Source organism: Podarcis erhardii (genome assembly GCF_964252035.2).
Source record: "Podarcis erhardii genome assembly, chromosome: 16".
NCBI lineage: Eukaryota > Metazoa > Chordata > Lepidosauria > Squamata > Lacertidae > Podarcis > Podarcis erhardii.
Window position 1 is genome coordinate 6,464,076 of NC_138514.1, and position 23,161 is coordinate 6,487,236.

General features: G+C 42.4%; 1 protein-coding gene across 5 annotated transcripts; it reads left to right on the plus strand.

Annotated features, from left to right (window-relative positions):
- Positions 1 to 1,749: 1,749 nt before the first annotated feature.
- On the plus strand, positions 1,750 to 21,783 carry RAB11FIP1 (RAB11 family interacting protein 1). 5 transcript variants are annotated; one of them, XM_081843257.1, is made up of 7 exons: positions 1,750 to 2,266; positions 10,275 to 10,720; positions 11,076 to 11,907; positions 13,432 to 15,125; positions 15,234 to 15,381; positions 16,800 to 16,902; positions 17,678 to 21,783. In XM_081843257.1, exons 1-7 carry the CDS (start codon positions 1,854 to 1,856, stop codon positions 17,894 to 17,896), a joined length of 3,855 nt encoding a protein of 1,284 aa, XP_081699383.1. In that variant the 5' UTR covers positions 1,750 to 1,853; the 3' UTR covers positions 17,897 to 21,783. The 5 variants fall into 5 exon arrangements, with proteins under 5 accessions (XP_081699383.1, XP_081699382.1, XP_081699385.1 ...); XM_081843259.1 differs by lacking the exon at positions 1,750 to 2,266 and adding exons at positions 2,448 to 2,483; positions 8,700 to 8,788 and having other exon boundaries at positions 13,432 to 15,381; XM_081843260.1 differs by lacking the exon at positions 1,750 to 2,266 and adding exons at positions 3,118 to 3,131; positions 8,700 to 8,788 and having other exon boundaries at positions 13,432 to 15,381.
- The last annotated feature ends 1,378 nt before the right edge of the window (positions 21,784 to 23,161 follow it).

Consider the following 23,161-nt stretch of genomic DNA (forward strand, 5'->3'; position numbering starts at 1 on the left):
CATGCTTGATTTCTGTGGGCTGCTGTTAAAAGGAACTTCTTAAAATGAAGAAGTATGGATTTTCAGGCTTGGATGATATCATAATTCTTCAAGGGTTAACTGACAGCAGTAATTCTCTCTTTCTCTCAAGTTTGTCTGTGTGTTAATAATACAAGGGTGTTCAGAAGGATGCCTTGCAATGGGGTTATCCCAGTCCTTAGGGCAGGGGTGAGGAGCTTTTCTAGCCTGAGGGCCTCATTCTGTCCTTTCTGGCAACCTTCCAAGGGTCCTATGGAAGGAGCAGCAAATGTAAATTTTGCCTTAGCCCTGTAGGCTAATTTCTACACACACCTCTCCATCTTCCAGTCAGGAAACCAAGGACTTATCAATGTTCAAGGACACATTCCAGCCAGGCAAAAGCACTCAAGGCAAGTTCAAGGCAGGTCCAAGTGAGGAGTGTGACCTGGAGAGAGCCCTTAGGGCCAGACAGAAAGGCTTGGAGGGCTACATTTTCCTCCACCCCCCCTTGCCCTGAGTTGCCCGACTCCTGCTTTAGGGGTTCTGTATCTTGGGGGCATGAGTTTTGTTGTAGCAGTTGTTCCCCAGCTTTGAATTTGAGATCTATTTAGAACTCAAGTCCTAAGAAGAATCATTATTCTTTTGTAAACAGCTCCGAGGTTTTATTACTATCAAGTGAGATATAAATGGTGGGGAATAAAATAAATAAATAAATTCCCTAACAGTCTTTATTTTATTTTTTTTACATTGGTGGGGCAGTGAAGTTTAAAAAGCAGAGAAAGAGATTAGGGCTTTTGCAGATTTAATAGTAAGAACCAGTGCTTTTTTCCCTAGAAAAATAGGTGCCCAGTACTCACCATGAAATTGTTACAGTAAGTGTGACACTTTTTAGCAATAACGAAAAGACGTGCCGGTACTGTGTACACTTGAGTATCCCCTGGGAAGCACTGGTAGGAACTACCGTATTTTTTGCTCTATAAGACTCACTTTTTCCCTCCTAAAAAGTAAGGGGAAATGTGTGTGTGTCTTATGGAGCGAACGCAGGCTGCACAGCTATCCCAGAAGCCAGAACAGCAAGAAATATTGCTGCTTTCACTGCGCAGCGATCCCTCTTGCTGTTCTGGCTTCTGAGATTCAGAATATTTTTTTCTTGTTTTCCTCCTCCAAAAACTAGGTGCGTCTTGTGGTCTGGTGTGTCTTATAGAGCAAAAAAATACGGTACTTCTTTTATACGACAAGAGGTTAGGCATTCGATATATCGGATCCAACGTCTGAAGTGTCCTTATCCCCTTTGAACCTGTTGCTTTTTAAAAAGACGCCTTTGTTGAAAACTAACCTCCTTTCTTTTCATATGCAAAGGAGGAATACAACCATGATCTCCCATCAGCTGCTTCCGTTTGTCTCTGGAGAGGCTATATTCACCATTCATGCCTTTTTAGGAATATGCTCGCAAAGACATTGCCTGCAGACCGCATATAACTAGACTCGCGCCCAGGTATTGTTGCCCACGGTTTATAATTGCTTCGGAAAATATATATATTTTTATTGGGGGGGGGGACAACAACCCTGAAATGGGATGGAAGACTCACGCGTCACCTTAATATGAAAATATAGAGAGTTTAAGGGAAAACTGGGCCTACAATTGACCTGCAAGATTCTAGCCCCTAGTGCGCCCGGACCCAAAGGATTATGGGAGCTGTAGTCCAAAGCGCCCCGAACGGGGGGAAAGAGGCGGGGCCGGGCGCCGAAGCTCTCGCGAGACTTGGGGTGGGGTTCCTCATCGCCTCACCTGAGGGAAGCGGCTCAGTCCCTCCCGGGCAGCGGCAGAGAGCGGTTGGTAGGCGGGCGACGAAGCCATGTCGGCCCCAGGCTCGCCGTCGTCTTTGGGGCCCCGCTGGGCCCCGACCCACGTCCAGGTGACGGTGCTGCAGGCGCGGGGGCTTCGCTCCAAGGCCAAGGGCGGCGGCGGCGGCGGCGGCGGCGGGAGCGACGCTTACGCGGTGATGGCGCTGGGCAAGGAGAAGTTCGCCACGTCGGTGGCCGAGCGCTGCCTGGGCTCTCCCGTGTGGCGGGAGGAGGCCACCTTCGAGCTGCCGCCGCCGCCCCGGAGGAGCCTGTCGGCGGGGGGGCCTCCGCTCTCGGCCGGGCCCGCGGCCGTGCTGCAGCTCACCGTCCTCCACCGCGCCCTGCTCGGCCTCGACAAGTTCCTGGGCCGCGCCGAGATCAGCCTGGCCGAGCTGCACTCCGAGGGCGGCCGCCGGAGCACACGGTGAGGGGAAATCGAGCGGGCGAGGGGCCTCCCGTGGGGCTCCCGCTGCCAGGAGCAGTCTACCTGCTGGGGCGCGGGGCGCATGCGCGGAGGGAGGGAGGGAGGGAGGGGGCTGGTGCCAGGCGCTGCCCAGCTAGACCTCCTCAACTGCATCTGATTTCCGCTCCTTCTTCGTTTAGGGAGTCATAGCAGGACTTCTGAAGGAATGCGGATAAGGGTATGCTCTAACTTCAAAGCATGCGCCAGAGTGTTGTGGCAGTGTAGGATTAGCCGGGTTCATTGGGCATCTTCTTGATGTGCGGACAAATTAGGTATTTCTGAAGGTGTCACATCCCGCCGCGCACCCAACCCTAACCCCCCTGAAGTTTGCTTCTGTTCTTGGCCGCACACCTTCCCAGCTAAGATGGACCAAAATCTAGTTTTGCCGCCTTTCAACTCTGGTCGATCGGTTTTGTAAAAGGTAATGTGATCAATAGGAACACAAACTGGGAGATAAAGAGGCTTTGACAGGTGAAATCCGACTTAAATATGACGATTTCAATTACTCGTCTGTTGTCCAGTGTTTTGTATATTAATGGATTGTAATTTTGGCAACATAAGTAGTATCACTATATTCACTCCTCAGTGGCACTCTTGAAAAAATTAATTTCAGTTCTATGCTCCAGTTCTGGGTTGAAACTTGTTGGGCACAATAATATTTTTTTTTTACTTGTTGTGCATCTGGTGGCTTCCTTTTCTGGTGCACTTGTTGTGTGTGCCAAATATGTGACTAAAGAATAGCATCAATTAGTATGATCATATATGTAGTACTTTGTCGAGTTCCAGTTGCTGCATTTTAAGGAGGAGAAAGACTGTGATGCAGAAGGTGGAGCAGATTTGTTCTATATTACTCCAGATGACAGATGTAAATGCAATGACTGAAAACTTTTAAGTAAGATGGTTTTGACTTTACGTTAGAAGAAACTTCTTAAGTGTATGAGTAGTTCAAAGGTGGATCAGACTGCCTTGGGAAGTGGTGAGATCTCCTCCTATGAAGGTTTGTAAGCAGTGGCTAGATGCCCATTTGCTTAGGAAGCTGTGTATTTGCAAGATTCCTGCACTGAATCCGTTGTGCATTGGACTAGATGACATCCAAGGTCCCTTACTACTCTATAGTTCTGTTTGAAGATGTTGACTTCCTGCTGACTAAATGGCATTTCCAGGTTCAGAGGCAATTTACCTATGTATGTCAGAGGCTCAAGGTCCACATGTCCAAACAGGTGTCAAACAGCATGCTGCATGAGAATTATTCATCTCAGCTGTTTATCTGACAGCAGCGAAAGCTAAGCTCTTAACAGGATGGGTCATGGATTAAAAATGCCACTTTTAGTAAAGATTCCACTATTGTCCATAGAGTTTACTGGGAGACCACGGGCGAGTCGCACTCAGTCTAATCAATCACAAGGGTTGTTGTGAGAATGAAATGGGATGGGGAAATGAGAACTATGTATGTCACTCATACATAGTTATTTGAAGTAAGGGTGGGGCAAAAATGCAATAAGCAAACATTGCAAGCAGAGGCGGGATCAAACTTTTAAAAACACTGTATTAAAACTTGAAATAAACAGCAGTATAATGTGCTACAGCATAATATAAAGAGTTGGTGTGGTGTAAAGGTTAGTGTCAGACTAGGACCTAGGAGACCAGGGTTCAAGTGACCGCTCAGCCATGAAGCTCACTGACTGACCTTAGCTCTCAGTCTAACATAGGGTTATGGGGATTAAATGAGGGGTAGAATCACGTATGCCATCTTGAGCTCGTTGGAGAAGAAGGTGGGCTATTAAACAATCAAGCAAGCTTTGAAGAACTTGTATTCTGTTGATACCTTTCCTGAGCAGAGTCCTGCTGGATCACAGTAGTTGGCATACTTAATTTTATTCCATTGTTGTAAACTTCCCTAACAACCTACTTTTAGCTAAAGGGAAGAATAAACATCTATTAAATAAAATAATTTGTATCCTGCTCTAGATAGCGGTTATCTCAATGCATCCAGGAAACATGCAAGCAGGGTGTAGAACCGCCAGTTCTTCCTCAATTTGCTGCCTTGGCAACTGATATTCAGTGGTATTAATGCTTGTGAACATGGAAGTTCCATTAAGTTGTCAAGGCGAGTAGCTGATACAAATTTAGTTAATTCCTTTGGAAGATGGACCCTAGTTTAGGAGGCTCTATAATCGTGAATCCCCTAAATGTTGGCATCTTTGTCTTCTCCTTAAATCTTGGTTTGCAACGGACTGAGCAGCGGGTGCTCTTTAGAGATGTTGGTTACCAGGATGCAGTGAAATAAAATAAAAAGCTGGTTAGAATTTAACACTTTTATATTTTGGAGGTTATTGGGTCTTGTTCTATAAAATATTAACTCAGTTTGATATGGAAAAAGGGATTGGCTGAATCAAGGCTAGAAACTAACTGTTAGCACCACAGCAGAATTTGATAAATTGGACTCTTTCTGATTACTCCTCCAGTCAAAATACTAACTGGATGGCAATTAATAGTGAGGAGGAAGTGAGAGAAAAGGGAAATGAACACTAAACAAACATCATGGGACAAGGTAGGAGTGGTGAGGTTACTAGGACTTGACACTTCCCTATTGCAAAGAAATTCTCTAAAGAACCGAGGCTCGATCCAAGAGGAATGAAACCCACACCACCCACTCAAAGGAGTATTGGCCAGGATATTCAGGGCACTTCCCTAGCACTGCTATACAACTTTTATAACATATTTCCCCATATATAGCTGGCCATTGTTTGTAGAAAACATCCCCTCCCCATACTTTTGTATTGAGATGTTGTATTGTACTTTTACAATAATAATAATAATAATAATAATAATAATAATAATAATAATAATATATCAATCAATCATCCCACTACAAAAAAGGTGCCTAGACATTCCTTTGTGGCAACTGTAACCAAGGTTTATTGTGCCATTTGGTGACTGGCTTATATATCTGAGTTTCTAACACTAGTTTAAAAAATAAAAAAGGTAAAGGACCCCTGACAGTTAAGTCCAGTCACGGATGACTCTGGGGTTGCGGCGCTCATCTCGCTTTACAGGACCAGGAAAGCGGCGTTTGCCCGCTGACAGTTTTTCCGGGTCATGTGGCCAGCATGACTAATAATAATAATAATAATAATAATAATAATAATTTTTTTATTTATACCCTGCCCTCCCCAGCAGAGACTGGGCTCAGGGCGGCTAACAATCAATAATAAAAACAAGTTGATTAAAATACAATTTAAAAGATTAAGATATAACATTAAAACATTAGGATGCAGCTTCTTCACAGGAGGAGAAAGGAAAAAGAAAGAGGGGGAGGGAATCAAACGGATTCTAAGCCAAAGGCCAGGTGGAACAACTCTGTCTTAAAGGGCCTGCGGAAAGAAATCAGATCCCGCAGGGCCCTGGTCTCATTAGACCAGGGGTCTGCAACCTTTAAGACAAAAAGAGCCACTTGGACCCGTTTCCGAAGGGAAAAAAAACAACGGGGAGCCACAAAACAAGCCAAATGTAAATAACCACACATTCCTCCCCTTCCCTCATTCTCTCTCTTTTCCCTGAGTCTATTTCAGATAGCAAAGAGGGGTATGGTACCTCTCATATCCATTTTTTGCAAAGCACCATGTGCATAGAGGGCATTATACAAATTAATACATAGAAAAGTGTCTGTCCCTCCCTGCAGTTCAACTCCCTCTCTTTTTACTAACAGCACATATCCATTCCTTCTGCTGGTGCAACTTTCTCATCATTTCTACATAGCAGCATTTATAAACCAGTGCCAGAGAAACTGGGTGAAAGGAAGGTGAGAGGGAAGAGATATGAATATTTATGTGTGTATATGTATACATACATACACCTACACAATTACAGGTTTGAAGCCAACTTAAAATAAAAAGAGCTGGTAAGCAAAGGAATCGGTGGTGCTTTCCATGGGATCCGGGGACATGTCAGCTAATACTCTTCCCTTTCTTCTTCATTTGCTTGTCTCTGCAACAAATCTCTAGGGGGAAGGGAGAAGGGCAGGAATTGCATAGGCACGAGAGAACGGGGGAAATCCCGCATGCAGGATTTTGGTGCCTAACAGCCCCCCCCCCTCTGCAATTGCTCTTGTGCTCCCCCGCCTCTCCTGCTGGCTACCTCTGGACCCCCTCCTCGTCACTGACGTAATTCACCCCATCCTCCCTGACAGGGAGGGCGGGCCCATTTTGTGGTTCACCTCAGGTGCTCTCCCTCAACTTGGCGGCCACTCAGAAGCAAGGCACGGAAAAGGATCCCGAAGCACCACCGCCACCCCTCTCTCACACACACACACAAAAACCCCCACCCCACCATTTCCCTCGAGCGCGCGCGCTCTCTTTCCCTCGCCTCAGGTGCCTCGCGTGCAGGGCTGAGGAGAGCGTGACCTGGGTGGGCGGCTCTCGACGTCACGCGGCGCACAGGGCCTGAGAGCGGGTGGGCTGCGGACGGCAAAAGGGAGCGCGCCTGCATGTGGATGCGCCTGTGTGTGGCCGGCAGTGGCAGTGGCAGCCGCATCCACCTGAGGGGAGAACATGCCTCTGCGCCCTGGCGCACCTTCCTGCCGCTGCCCTCCTCCTCTTCTTCCTCGCTCCCTGCACCATGAGGGAAGAGGCACCCCGGAGCCGCGGCAAAGGTGTAAAAGAGCCACATGCGGCTCCGGAGCCGCGGGTTGCCGACCCCTGCATTAGACTGAGCATTCCACCAGGCCGGAGCCAGTGTTGAGAAGGCCCTGGCTCTGGTTGAGGCTAATCTAACTTCCTTAGGGTGTTAGACTAAATTGACTAAAACTCATGATCAGTTAAGTTTTAATAGGTTGATAGCCCTTGGGATTTCACACCTACCCAGTTATGCTTCATATTGTGCCATTTTATGTTGCTTGCTTTTACTTAAAGAGCTGTATTCTCAGTGACTAAATCTTATAAGGTTTAAACCAGTAAGAATTTTAAAAAATCTGCTTAGCATTTTATATAGTTTAAATAGCCTCATGTACACTTTCTTGTTGTTCTTTACAAACAAGCCTGTAATGCAGATTAGTATTATTCCCATCCTGACTTGTGTAATATAACCACTTTGTGAGTTCATTACAAAAGCAATATTCAATCCAGGTTCCTAGGTAGCTTTTAAGCCACATTGTGCTGTTCAAGCAATTTATCTAGTACTGTCAGGTGAGCTGTTGGGGACGTAGCTCTATTGGCCAGCAATGATATTTGAGTTTCACATCTGAAGAGCAATAGATTCAAATATAAATACTGATAAAATAAGTAATGTGCTATAGTAATTTTTCACCGATGCCTGCTTCCATAGCTATTGTAGAACAAACCCTGCCATTAAAATGTGTTTGTGCACCATGATTCTTGGCTATCTGTGTTAAGAGTACAAAAAGCAACAATTTGTAAGAATGCATAATACCCTTCTGTTTGGCAAACATATTTTTAGACTGAGCTAAACATCCTAGTTTTTAAAACTGTAAGTCACAGTGTATTACAAAAACAGTGTTTGTAAAGAACTCTTTTAAAATTGTCTTACTGTGAATAATGGCAGCTCTCATACTCAAATATTTAACGTAACAAGTCCAGCAGGCTTACCAAGTTTACTTTGGCAGTCTTGACTGCTTTATACAGCCATGATAAGTATTCAAAGTATGTTAGAAACAAATGTCTTGTTCATAACACTTTATTGTTAGAATAAACAGCACAAGTCAGAGTTGAAGCACTTTATTAGTTTTACAGATGAAAATTGGGGCTTCAAGGTTTATGTCGGAATCTATCAATTAAGAGGTAGCTCACTAATCAACACCGCACCCTTAACATGTGGACAGACAATGCAAAGATGCAATTCAGACCAGTTAATATTTTTTCGTCTGAAGGCAGGGAGATCTGAAATGTGGATGAAACTGTTGCCAGATCTCAAGACTGGATGCTTATGTATAAAACAGAAACACTTCCCTGTACTGAAAGAATTAGATGTCAATGAGATTATTTCTGACAGGCCTTTTCCCTGATGTGGTAGTACTGTATGTGCTTTTTCTTTTGTTTTTTTAAGGGTAATCTTTTAGCCATGCAATAACTTCCTGTAGTTTGCCTAGAAATAGTTTCACCATGCTATCCGCTGTTTTAGGAAATTGGGCCAAATGATGAGCTTTTAAAATGTGAATATAGAACATCGCTCACTTGTGTTCTAGTGCTTTCCCTCCTCTAGTTCTTCTCTTTTGTTTCCTTTCCTGTTTTGATATGTATGCTTTTAAGGCATGCAATTTCCTGAAGATATTGTCGGAAAATTCCATATTTTGGGAGAAATTGCATGCTTTTGTACATAAGCTGCTGTTTCTGTTCTAAAACTTTCCTGGTAATGACTTTATCCTTTTCTCTCTTTCTAGCTCTGTATCCTCTCCTGTATCCAGCTCCGTTCAAGACTGTTCGGCAGAATTTGTCTTGGTTCATGTTGTGCCTTTCAGGGAGTAAAAAGGTTAGACAATCTAAGATGGCGTGCATCTTGGGTTTTAGTGCAGAAACAGAGTTCCTCTGACTGTTGATACCTTTTATACAGATGCCTTCATGGCATAACCTTAAATGGACAAGGTCATGCTGTGGAGCTCTTATACCATAACTCATGAACTAGTAAGGCTTGCTGATGTTGCATGATACCAGAGCATAACAGCACAGGTTAGGTGGAGCTGTTAAGCGATCATGGGACTCGGCTTAGTAGCAGAGCCTTTCCTGTGTCTTGCTGCAAAATTATATGAATATTTGGGGGAACCCATTGCCCTAAACAATGGATAAATTTACAGAACAAAATCAACCCTTTCCTGGCATGGTTCTCATTGATCCTCTGGGGGAGGCCCCAGAAAGCAATTCTGGAGAAACACATGTTTTGTGAGGGTGCTTATAATTATTACATGATTGTAATCCCCTTTATTGAACCACACTTCCAAGGACTTAACTGAGAACCATGAAGCTCTAGACAAAGTCTGTAAATATGTGACACATGACACATTTTATCTGGCTTTGAAGTCCTGTGACAGAAAAGGTGAAATTGAAATATAGGTAACTCACAATGCTTATTTTACCTACGTGATTGCTGATTTGGGCCAGGGGGTGGAGCAGAACAAACAAATAAATGGAGAGTGGAGGAAGCATTACAGAGTAGCATCCTAGAGCCCTCATGCTGCCTGCCGAGAACCAGGTAAGGGAGACACCTGGTTCTGAGGGTTCCTGGCTTTACGCGATTTTGCTTTCATGTGCAATGGCCAGGAATGTAACCACTACGTAAGATGCAAGTTAGCTGTAATTATATCTTCTGTTAGTACAGGCATAGGCAAATGGCTCTCCAGATGTTTTCAGATGACAGCTCCCATCATTCCTAGCTAACAGGACCAGTAGTCAGGGATGATGGGAGTTGTAGTCCCAAAACATCTGGAGGGCTGAGTTTGCCTATGCCTGTGTTAGTATGTCTGTGAATATTCACTTGGATGAGAAAACAAACTTTTTCTAGACATCTTGGGAAAATGCCCAACATACTGGTAGCATGCCGGCTACCAGTTTCTGATCACAGCTCTGTAGAGACCCTCTGTTCCAGGAGTGACGTCCTTAGCATTTTAGAAATCTTTGCATGATGTTTGCAGAGTAACTATTTCTGAGACTCATGTGGTAATATGGATAAATTATTTCATAACAGCATGTTCTCCTTTTAAAATAGGCTATTTGTTCTCTTCTCTTCCTCTTCCCCTTTACATTTTCTTTTCTTTTCTTTTTCGAAAATGGACTTTGCTGGCTAAATGCCACTAATATCAGTCTACAGACCTATCTGGCATTTTGCTTACATGGAGAACCTGACTGTTTAACTTGAACTGAAAATTAACTATTTTCACCCTGAGGGACCCTCGTGGGAAAAGGGTGGGTAGGAAATATTTAAGCCCCTGATGCTGAACCTTTGCTGTTCTTTATTTATACAGATGGTACAAGCTTCACTCCAAACCAGGAAAGAAGGAAAAAGAGAGAGGTGAGATTGAGGTGGATATCCAATTCATGAGGAGCAACATGACAGCCAGCATGTTTGATCTGTCCATGAAAGATAAGTCACGGACACCATTTGGCAAGCTGAAAGACAAGCTAAAGGGGAAACGAGGCAATGGATTGCCAGACACAGCTTCAGCTATTGTTCCGAGCATTAGTCACTCCCCGGCTGACAGTGAGGAAGAGTCAAATGAGAAAGAAAAGAAAAAATCAAAGTTCAAGACCTTATTCTCCAAACCTGGTTTACAGAAAAGCAACCTCTCTCAGTCCATGTCGGTGTTACCTTCTCTCCAACCGGTTACAGAGAGAGTTCGACTTAATCCCAGTGACTTTTCATCGCGGTGGAGTGATAGTGATGATGACACTTTAACTCCTGTTTCAGAGAGTAAGTATTGTCTATTGAAAAGAGAATAAATTTATCATATGTTTTAACAGTTGTGTAATTTACAAAGTGTGCTAAGTAGTAAAATGTGCCATTTCTTCATAATAGTTAAAGCTGGACTTCTTGTATTATTTAAAGACAGTTCTTGGAAGCTGTGAAGAAACAGAAGTGTCTTCATGATTGAGCCTAATAGTTGTAAATGAGTAGGGTGCAGGTGGATCTCAGTGGTCCCCAACCTCAGTGTACTGCTGCTGTTAAGAGCCATCAGTTGATCTAGGGCTGGATTAGGTATTAGTATTTTCAGTAGTATTGGGACTTGTGCTTTCACTATTCTGATGCTGATTTCTTTCTTTTTCAGAACCCTCCACAAATGAAGATAACCTGCTTTATCCACCTTCCACCAAGTCTCATAAGAGAACAGGTAGTGCAGATAACAAGCAACTAAACCAAATCTCCTCCAGTAACACCAAGAAGGATGTACATTCTTTATTTGGTGGACTGAAGTCCAAAAGTGACCCCACTTCCCGGTCCAATGTGTGTATCAATGGCAGTCATGTTTACATGGAGGAGCGTGACCCCAAAAGTGATACTCTTCCAAAAGACAGCACTCTATCTTCCCCTCAGATATCCCAGCGAAAACGGCTCTTTTTGTCCCAGGAGAACTTGTCTTCTGAGCCCAGTAAGGAACCTGAAATAACAGGAAGACTACCTTCTGACAAAGGACCACCAGGGTCTTCTTCACTGGAGTCCTTTAAAGCCATGACTCTACCATCATACAAGTTGCTGAGTGCTGAGGATATGCCAGAAAGCAACACTCCAGTTATTTCAGACACTCCAAAAGAAACCAAAGAGAACAAAAAACAGGAGAACAAGAAATCTGGCTTGCTGTCTCTTATGACAGGAAAAAAAGAAGCTAAAGTTAGTGAGGAAGTAGAGAGCAATGCAGACACCACTCTGAAGGTAAAGGAAGTAAAACGTAACGAAAAGGAGTTGGTCAAGAAAGAAGCAAATCCTTTTGAAGTCCCTGTGGATAACAGAAGAGGTCATAGCTCAGATAAGAGCAGCACTGCGGATCTTCGAATCACAAAGGCATCCTTGAACCCTTTTGATGAAAACATCTCAGCAGAAGAGAAGCCAGAAAAAAACTCAGCTTCTGTGAAACCATCTCAGACCAAACCCGTCAAGCCCAGGTTAGTCTTGAGAAATGAATTTTGAGATCTTGAGATGCTTTAAAGCTATTGCTACCCAGTGGTTTTCATTGTATGTCATAGAAAATATTTACTTTACAGGCTGAGTAAGAATTTTCCTCCTGATAGGGCAGGCATGCCCTGTGTAGGTTTCAGTTGACTAGTAACTCTGCAGGTAATTTGTAGGGTTTCTGTCTCTAGCCTTCTTGAAAGGAGAGAAATGGCAATGCATGCTGCCTTCAGAACAAAGATGATCCACTTTCTTGCAAGGGGAGGGCAAGGAGAGCGAGTCAGTCCCTCTTCTGCCTCCAGGATGGAATGCTCTCTAGCAGAGAATGTATCCCAGCTGGCTGAACTTGATCCTTTCTATCTCTTCTCCCCACTGCCCAACTTACAGGGAGAGGAATCGAAACAAAGGCAGGCACTAGCTTTGTTGTGTTTGCCCAGCTGGTCAAATGCAGCTGAGCTAGTTTTCACTCATCTTTTTATGTCTTGTCGTTTTTTGCTGAGGAGAGGAAAAGACGGTGGCTTGTCTGACCCAGAAAACTGGTGTAACTAGCTAGCTGCTGCTCTTTGTGGCAAGGAGGAATTTTAAAACACAATTATGGGTTAAAGTCTTTGTATCAATGTCATGTAGGTGGGCCAAGGCCTGAAGTTCTTTAGCCCTCCCAAACTTAAAGCATTAGTTCTAAATCAGAAAGGAGAAAGAGAACAGCTGTCTTTCGCGAAGAAACAGGCAGTGCTACTGGCAGTTGTCCTTCGTGGTTCCTTCTTGCTTGAGTTGGGGAGGAGTGTGATATTATCTCTCTTCTGTCATCTGAAAGTAGAGGTGGGAGGAATACTGAGATGGAGCAGGAAAGACTCAGAAAAGTTGATATTTAAATATTCAGGCATGTATATAAGTGCTGTGAACACCATTAGTGACTTGGCTTTGTTTTTATGTTATTGACACTGGTGCATGTGGGAGAATTGCTCCCTATTCCTCTAACTTTAAACTTATATCTCTTTCTTTACAGTTGTAACTAGTGAAATAACATTCTTTTAACATTGTTGGGTGACCTTGTTTCTGTTCAGCTCCTGCAAAATGATTAAAATTTGCACCTTTCAGCAATCTAAAATGCAATTTTTATGGCTTGGTGGAATGCAACTTTTGGATAAGATGTTTCCTGCCTTACTCCCATATGCTTGGTGCTTTGTATATTTCACTATACTACTAATACTGTACTATGATAATGCTATAATGTAATTGGGATTAAAAAGGTGTTCCATTGAAAAGAGATGTTACTGATAGACTTTTTAAAATGTACAAAACACTTTCATTCAGGCAACGTGTTGTTTTCTTTTATAAGCATTTGCTGCTGTTAAAAGGTAAATTATAATATGAAGGGGGTGGTTTGCTAAAGCCCTACACCTTTCCTATTCACTTAACATGCAGCAGCCTTGTTAAACTTGTCTTCAAAATGTTTCTGCCTGTCTTACGTTGCATCTGCAACTGACATGCAGGTTTTATTTTGTCCCTTTTTACAGACTGGGCGTGTCTTCAGAGGATGAAACCAAAGCCACTTCTGCTATTTCTGCACCTCCTTCTGCTTCTCTTTTCTCTCCTTCCTATCACTCTAATAAAAACAACCCTTTTATCTCTAAATTTGATCCAGAAGAGCAACCTCGGGACACTGATAGGTTTGCTAGTGACAACAATCCGTTCACTATAAAATGGGGACAGAAATCCAAGCAAGATACTGAATGCTTTATAGCTACTTCCTCTGCTTCTGGAAATGAAAATAAACCATTTGCTCCTAAAAGGGAACAAGAATCCCAGATAGAGGATTCTTCAAACTCTGCTAAGTCTCCCCTGCCTGTTCCTGAAACTTCTGTTCTTGAATTGGATCCTTCTGCTTTTCAGCCTTCTGATATTGATAATCCTCCCGTGTCTAAAGTGGGAGAGGACTCTGGAAGTTTTAACAGTCCTCCAGCATCTTTCTCTACTTCCTCCTTAGCAGGAAACCTTGATGATTCCAAGCATGTTCATGTGGTGCCTTCAGAGAAGCCCCAGAAGGAAGGTTTAACTAATCAGATAGATCCTGTATCCACTTTTCCTGGATCTCTAGCTGGCAGTCACCCTTCACGGTTTTATGATAGGGTTGGACTCATCCTGAAGTCTCAGGGCGATGACAAAGTGCACATAGTGCCACCATTTAAGGAAAACCGAGGGAGCATAAAGAAGTCAGTAACCTTTGCCCTTGAGGATGAAAATGGGAGTAGTGGCGACGATGCTTCAGATGGTGAAGATTCAGTTGAGAGCTGGCATGATGAAAACAAGATTTCAATAAATCCCACTGAAAGGAATGAGAGGCAAAGACCTGAACTATATGTAGAACATTGTGCCGCACCTGAGCCCCGTAATGGAAATGTACAATCTCTTCATAACAGTGAGGGTCCTTTGGAAAGACAGGCTGAAGCCGGCTTCTCAGTTAAAGTAGAGCCACCGGTCCCAACTCCGAGAATTCTCGCGCCTTTGCCTAACATGCCGAGGACTGTGTCGAGTAGCAGTTCTCTCTCTGAGCCCCCAAAGCCAGCACCAAGAAGTGCCCTGAAACAAAAAAAGAATGTATCTCTTTCTTTGATGGATGAATCAGAAACAGAAAATGGGTCAAGCTCTGCCTCTACATATAAAGAATTTTCTGCAGAAAATTCTTTCATCTCTAGTGAAAAACTAACAAGTGATAGCGCGTTAGCAACTTCCGTATCCAATATACTTAGCTCTGGAAGAGATGGTGGAACCATGGATTCCTCTCAAAGTATTAGTACCAATCTCCCTCACTATGCAACAAGCACACAGCCTGGCAATTTGATCCCTGGAGATCTGAATGTAAAACCCACCACCCTTTCTGTTATTCCAGAAGTGGGATCGGATGATGAGCAGCTGAGTAATTATCCTCAAGGTACTGAAAAGATTGCAGTTTCTGGAGATTTGTCCAGGAGTGGAGATGGTTCCTCAGAGTTACGGTCCTCCATTGAGGGGGGAGAGCTGACAGCAAATAAAAAGGCGACTGGTGAGAGGCAGACTGTATCGCTTCTCATGAAGACAAGTGCCCCTGATGATGGATTTGAACTAAACAAACCATTGGTTGCACCTTCAGCACTAGCCCTTGAAAATGCAAGCCATTATGTAAAGGGATTGGAGCAGAAGAATGTTGACAGCGCAAAAGAAAATAGACAGGGTGATAGTCCTGAGTTCTCTGTTAAGCCTGTTCATCTTTCCCCTCTGCCCAGTTCTTCTCACTCTATTAGTTCTTTCCAATCTGATGCTTCTGGCTGTAATAGAGCAGAACCTACGAAAAAAGCTACAGCAGAGGGCTTGGGTACCAAAGTGGATCCCTCTGGCAAGAAGAAGCTGCTCCAGGCATGGGTTTCACCCTCTGAAACACATCCCAATCAGAATCTGCAGAGTGACGGAACTTATCCTGCTAAGCTCAGGTGAGAGGAATTGGGGGGGGGGGAGCAAAGATAAAGGCTCAAGTACTATACTGTGCATGGCTTTGATTCTTCCCTCCCCTTTTTAACGCAGTAAGGGATTTTGTGTCCTATGGACAGGTGAAAATCTTTCCCTGTTGATCTGTATCTATTTCTTGTAGCAATGTCAATGAAGGAATAAAACTGAGCAAAGGTTTATATTGCTTAGGCAGTAATCAGATTCTATTTTCACATTGTTGTGACATGACAATACAGGTGTCATAAACAGGAACCAGCACTTCATATTTTACCTCTAATTTTACTTTATTTTTTAAATCCACTGTCCTGTTAAAATACTAAATATAGTTTTCATGTTCTGCCAAAATAAGTGAAAGCAGCAGTTGGATAAATGCTTAACTTTTTTTAAAAGCGGTGTTAGTTGTGATCATAAGTGCAGTGCAATTTACTGCGGCACAGGTTTTGTGTTACCTAGATTTCTGAAGTGTTCCACGGGTGCAATTTAACTAAAAAAGAAATCAAGCAAACTTTTGCAATAAACTTTGTTGAAAACTCTATTTTTCATACTTGCTAAACATCTGGGTAACTACACAAAGATCCAAGGAACCAACCATATTTTATTGGGGGGGGGGGGAGGAACAGATGTTTAGAACCATCAAGAGTGTCAGACTAGGATTCCACTCAGTGATGGGCCAGTCTCTTATCTCTATGTCTAACCTCCTTCACAGGGTGGTAGTGAGGAAAATTGGGGGTGGGGGCATGTATTCAAGGTCCTTGAAGGGATATAAATAAATAGGTAAGTAAAACTTTTTATTTGAGAGCTTCTAAATCAGTCTTGAAGTGTAGAGAGGAGGGCAGAATAAATCTTCTGTTTTAACAGTAAATATAAAATCTAAACTTGCACTAATAGAGGTACGTAGAAGCGGAAAATGTACTTTATTCTTTTTAGAAGCCAAAGCAGGAACATGTGTGCATGCAGTGCTTCATGTAAGACCAAAAGTAAAGGTAAAGGTAAAGGGACCCCTGACCATTAGGTCCAGTTGTGGCCGACTCTGGGGTTGCGGCGCTCATCTCACTTTACTGGCCAAGGGAGCCGGCATACAGCTTCCAGGTCATGTGGCCAGCATGACTAAGCTGCTTCTGGCGAAACCAGAGCAGCGCACGGAAATGCCATTTACCTTTCCGCTGGAAGGGTACCTATTTATCTACTTACACTGTGTGCTTTCGAACTGCTAGGTTGGCAGGAGCAGGGAGCGAGCCCCGGGAGCTCACCCTGTCGAGGGGATTTGAACTGCCGACCTTCTGATCGGCAAGTCCTAGGCTCTGTGGTTTTAACCCTTCGGACCAAAAGGAGAACTGCACAAAATTGTTCAGGTACAAAGTACTATAGGATTGCCTGAACTAATTGTGTGTGCTTCTTTCAGACTTCATCCTGTGAAACCAATGCATACTACAAGCAAATCATCTGCAAAAAACCAGAGCATAACATCAAAGATCTTGGATAACCAAAATGAAGCCGATATAAAGGTAATTTAAGACATACTATATTTTAAAACCTAATTGGGTGGTCTGTGCCCTGAGTTAGGAAGCTTGTAAAGTTTTTGGCGGGATTAGACAAACTGCAAAGGAGTATAGTCGTTTGGAGACAGAAATATGTTCAAGTTTTCTAGGTGTACAATTCCCCCTGCCTCTGCTATCCTACCCATCTGGGCAATTTTCTGAGCCTTTTACTGACACAAGTTTAGATCTGAGAGTGGGTATGAATTCCCCAGGCTCAAAACTTGCTATCTTCACCAAAGGACTTTGGCCTGAAAGGGATTTTTGTTTTCAGATAAGCAAGGTTTAGTGATTTAGTGCCTCCAACTAATATTGCAAATTATCTGTTTGGTGTTTGAGCACAGAACCTAAATTATTATCACTTAACTGAAACAACCACTACTGCTGCTGCTTTGTATTTAGTACTTTTCGCATGTTATGAGGAGGGTCTTATCTTCACTTTTCCATGTTTATTACTGGGAAGAAATAGTTGAAGGCAGGCGTACAGAAACCTTGTATGCACATTTGTCTGCATGCCATAAAAGTACTTACTGGCAAATCCTGAAATTCTAGTTTTTTGTGAATCTTCAGTAGCTTTTAAGATGCTTAGACAGATGACCTCTTTGCTCTGAAATCATTCCTGGGATTCCCCAGTAATCCCTGAAACCAAAGGTTTCTATACCTTCCTTCTGATCCTTTGACGCCACCCTTACAACAGTGCTCGATATCAAAATGACTTTAACCTGTTCATTCTTCCTTCCTAAAGAAATATGATCCTTCAGATCCCGCCTACGCTTATGGTCAGCTGACACACAGCGAGCTAATCCAGCTGGTCTTGAAGCAGAAAGATGTGATTGCAAAGCGAGATCAGCAGGTTCGGGAGCTGGAAGACTACATTGATAACTTGCTTGTCAGAGTTATGGAGGAAACCCCTAACATTCTTCGAGCTCAAGCTCATGTGAATAAGAAAGCTGGAAAAATGTGAAGGAACCAGTTTAACCTAATCAGTGGCTTTCTTACTCAAACTTTGGAAGTAGTGAATGTGGAAAAGCTGCTTGTACCGAAACAGATTATTATTTACTTGTCTTAGGATAGAGTTGACTTACCTTGGAGACTGCCTTATATAATCTACAAAGTCAATAGTGTTTAAAAAAAACCTTTTACCTTTTAGCACCTTTTGCTGCTCTGCAGGTGAAAGGCCTGAAATTATGGGACTGTGGAAGGAGTTGTGAGCCAGATTTTACCTGTGAATAAGCTCCAAGGGGCACATTTTTAAGGGTTTAGTCAAAAAATGAACACTTCTCTGTAGTTTTTCAACTCCTGATTTCTTGACTCTTTTAGGATATTAAGTTTTAGTGCAATATAAGCAATCATATTTACATTAGATATACTGGATGAATTAATATTTATGAAGTACCTTGTTTGGATTTGAGTTCCTGGGAAATAAGCACTTCCATCTGAAAGCTGGTTGCCTCTCTGCCATTAGGAATTTCTGTTGTTCTAGCTCCACTGAATCAGTAATTATTAAGAAAACAGCTCATTCATTTGGGTGGGGCTTAAGCTGTGCAGGTTTCCTGCCAATTGCGCAAAATTGCCTGCATTTACCTTTGGGAAGTGAGGAAGATCCATAGTTAAGAAATAAAAAGTGATGGTGGTTGTTCGAGCAAACCCTGCTGGAGTGCTGTGATACCACTATCAAAATGAAATGTCATATGGTGTCTTATGGTGGTCAGTACAGGACGTATTAAACTTTTGAAAGCAATACTGATTTAAACTAATTGCTACAAGCAGCAGTCTGGCTGGCTTGCTTCATTGCAGATGGTTGCTTTAAGTACAGTTAGACGAGAGGGGCATTCCCCCTGCATTTCCCCATAGGTGTTAAAATGCTCAAACCTGTGGGTTTTCAGTAGCTGACTTTGGAGGTACACATTAATCCCTCATCACTGAAATTCTTACTTTTAAAATGTTTGTTCCAGCTGAAAGTCCATAGAAGCATCTTGCTTCTTATTTCCCAGATTTGACTACTTTTCTTTCATTCTTAACTTTACTTTTGAATTCCTGATCTTTCCCTTTTGTCTTTTGTCTTTGGGTATGTTACCCCTCTGTTCAGAAGTCTGCTTAGATCTTTATTTTTGAATACAGGAAAAGCATCTGAGTATATCGAATCAAAGAAACTGAACAAATTGCTCTGATTCAATAATCCCAGGTGTCTTTCCATTTGTGAATACTTTCTATTGTAAAAGTTTTGTTTTTGACCAGTTCCTCAACATGCTGATAAAATTTTTCAGAAGTTTTTATTATTATTATTATGAAAGGGTTGAAATGCAGATAAAAACACATTTCTACTGTCAGCTAAAGTACGTAGCTTCCATCAGTTTTCCCAGGTTTTTTGTAATACTTCTTTCCACATATTTTCTGTTTCAGAAATTCTTGATTTAGAGAACGTTGATTTTATCTTGTTTATGCCCAGTTTCTTTATTATATGTTTCGTTCCTTTGCAGTTCCAAATGTCTCTGCCTCTAACTTTGAGCAGCTTTTGAATGCATTGCCTTGTAGCTCACACCAACTAGGAGGAATAAGTAGGGCAGGCATAGGGAATCTGGCCCTCCCAGTGTGCTTGGACTTGACTCCCATCCTCCTCACGGATGGCCATTGGGAGCCCAAAGGTATCTGGATGACCACATGTTGCTCAACCCTATAAGAGAGGCTTAGCACAAAGCTGTATGTGTGCAATGTCTCGCTGTGCCTGTTTTGGTTCCAGTTTCTCTATCTGTATGAACAGTTTCTGAAGTCAGACGACACTTTCCTCAGTCACAAAAGATTCTGTTTATGCTGCTGCATAAATTGCTGGAAGATGTGAATAGTCAGAATTACTGCAATATGATTTCTGCTGCAGACTAAAAAAACGAGACTTTTTCTGATTTTATTTTTTATGGATCTTAGTCCTGGGTTGAAGATTGAATTCTTAATTTCAGTATCTCCATCTGCCCCTTAATTTTTAAAGGGTAACTTTACATCGTGGTCCCTTACTAGGGATGGGGCACTAGCCCAGTATATGAGTTTAAAGTTTCCAAAGGATTAACATTTGGAGGTTTCCTAATAAAACAATACATCCAGCATTTGGGGTGAAATCCATATTGACCATTGTATGGGAAATTAAACTATTTGAAGATAGGAACTATAAGGTAGAGCATGGCTTTTTGCAAGCTGAAGCTTGTATATGCACTTTTGGCTTCCAATCAGATCAACTGTGATTAAAAAAGTAACTTGTTGAAAATCTGAGCTACAAATGCAGGCAGCCAAACAGCAATCAAAGTGATGTCTGAAGACGTGGACGGATTAATTTTCATGCTTTTGACTGTAGCCATTCTTCATTTTCTGCCTATGCACTTTCAAGAGGGATGAGCTTAGCACTGAATATCTCTTCAGCCCTCCCTTTGTATTCAGTCACAACACTGGATTATAAACTTGTCAGGTAATCAAAGAGGGGTTGATTCTAAGCAAATCATACTTGGGAGTAGACCTATTCTAATCAATGACTAAGGACTGTTGATTGTTGTGGGCCTGCTCTTAGTATGACATGATCCGATATCACCCATAGATCTCGACATTTCCTCAATTGTGCACTGTTAATTGCTCTTGATACTGTACAATCTCCTTTGCAAACACCAAAGAATAGGAACAGCTAAGTGGTTCCTCTAGTTTATTCCTCATTTGACATGGCAATATTTATGCAATGAGAGACCTAAGTACATAGTTTGGACGTTGGTAGAAAACTTAATACTGTCATGTTTGAATATAAGACTTGGACTGTGGGCTTGGACTCAATGTTCCTGTTGCCCTACAGGGAGTATGGTGCTTGTTGAATAGATTTGTCTATCTTCTTGCATAGTGCTAATTCTCTGGATGAAATCCTCTGGCTGGTGCTGTCGCCTTGCCTCAACTAGGTCAATGATTTCAGGTGATTGAAAGGGGAGGAACTATTGTCTACCATATCTAAAATCTTCAGGGCCTGTGGTGTTTTCACATATCTGTGGCTCCATAATAGCTGGACCATAAAGTCTGTAAAGGCAAACTTCTTGCGTGTAAAACCAGCATTTAGATGCTTGGGCATCTTTTTTAAGCTTGTACATCTCATTTAAAAGAACCAAATTGCTTTTTAAAACTTTATTTTAAGAGGCTTCATGTCTCTTTGCTCCTGCTGGAGCCATAAGCACACAGGCACATGCTTTTGGGAACAAGTATTTTATTGAAATACAGTTTTACTATGTACTAGAAAATGTTTATTCCTGGTGGTTATATGGTCCCAAAGTACAGTGGACATTTGTGTTTAATTCATATTCAGTAGGAATGGATCTAGTAACAAATAGTGTTGAGCGTCTTAATAGAGATAGTACAGGACCAGCTTCCAGCAGATTGTGACAATCTTCTAGTTTATAACCTGACCTAAAATTTCCAGGGACCACAGGGCTGTAGCTGGCAACACAATGTGCCACATGCAAGAGGGAGTATTGTCATTGGGCCCAAATCAGCTGACCATTCTTCATATAAAGGTCTGCTCAGTTGTATACACTGTGATGAGATTTGGGCAATACTCAGCAAGGATACCTTGCAATCTGTGCCTTCTCTTTGGTATCTGTGACTTACGCAATCCTGACATCGAAATGCTGAATTTTGTGAAAAGTGTACACTGTGAGGGATATTTCCCCTTGTGCAAACATTTGCTCAGTGCTTAATGTTGAAGGATCTGAATGTATATTTATATTCTGCCTTGTTACTCTTGGTACTTAATCCCATTGGTTTTTTGGTTTTTTTACAAAGACCTTCATCCTTGTGAAATGTTAAAAATAAAGTTATTTAAACTTGTGAGAACACTTGTGTTTCTTTGCCTATCTTCACAAACTTTAAGTGAAGAATGCTGTATATATAATTCACATTACTGCACGCTACATAAGAATGGTTCCTAGGTCCATACTGATAGAAACGATTCTCTGCTGTGCAAGGACTAGATTTCATCATGGTGATTCCAAAGTGTGAAAGAAAAAGGGCTTCATATGCAACTGAAACTTCTATTGTGAGAGCTATTTGTACATGAAGCCCTACGGGTTTTAAGAAGCAGACATTCCTCAATGATCCTAGTATTGATAGGCTTAGGAAGAACCTGAAAAGAACCTTAGATTACTCCAACACTCTTACAGTCTCTGTATTCTATTACCTTTTCTACAAGCTCCTTAAAAAGGTAAGAAACTAAGGAGTCAAGTGTTTTCTCTGTGCCCAGTTATAGGAATATAGTTGCCAGCAAGTGGAAGTGCTAGGCAAAGACAGCAGGCAGGTCAAAATATCAAAAGATTTAAAACTGGCTCACCAGATTTAATTTAGGTTTGGGTTTAGATAGTGTAGTTTTAATTACCACTTAAGATTGTGCAAGTTTATAGAGAAGAGAGGCTTGCAGCAAAGATTTTGGCTGGTAACTTCCAGTATTACTGTGTTCCTATCCTTCTTGTGGGTTTCCCATAGGCATCTGGTAGGCCGCTCTGAGAACAGAATGCTGGATTAAATGGGCCTTTAGTCTGATCCAGGACTACTACTTATGTTCTTACATAGAAGCTTCCTCTCCCCTTCTGCCTCCTAGCTAACCAGTCAGTGAGCACTGGGAGAATATTTGCAAGTGCTCCCTTAGCAAAATAGAAAGCTGCCTTAAACAGATCATTGATCCATCCAGCTTAGAATTGTCTATGCCAACTGGGAGAAGCTCTGCAGGGGTTCAAGAAAGGGGCATTCACAGGATTCTTTGAACCTTCTGCAGGCAAAACGTGTTCAACCATTGAACAGTAGCTCTTTGCCTTCTCTCGTGTCTTCCACTCTGCAGTCTCTTCCTACCATCTCCCCATCTGTCTCTCTGGCATGCCTTTCTTCTATTAAATTTCTGTACCACCTTTTTGATAACTACTGCCTTTTCCCTTCCCCTGACCCACCCCAGTGCCCCTGTTGTTTGATGACAAGGCTTCACATCCAAAGTGTACAGCGTGCAGCTGTTGTGGAAATTAAATAGGATTAGGAGAAAATGTGAACCCTATTAGGGTGCCCTTGTAAATGTTTTGAGTGAAGACTCAAAAGGCGGTCATTTAAATCTAGAGAGCAAATTTAAAATCATTTTTGAAGCCCACTCCAGAATATGGAGCAGGGGCTAAGGTCAGGCTCCCTCTTCCTGCAAGGAAGTAATGGAACACAAAAATACCAGTAATAATCC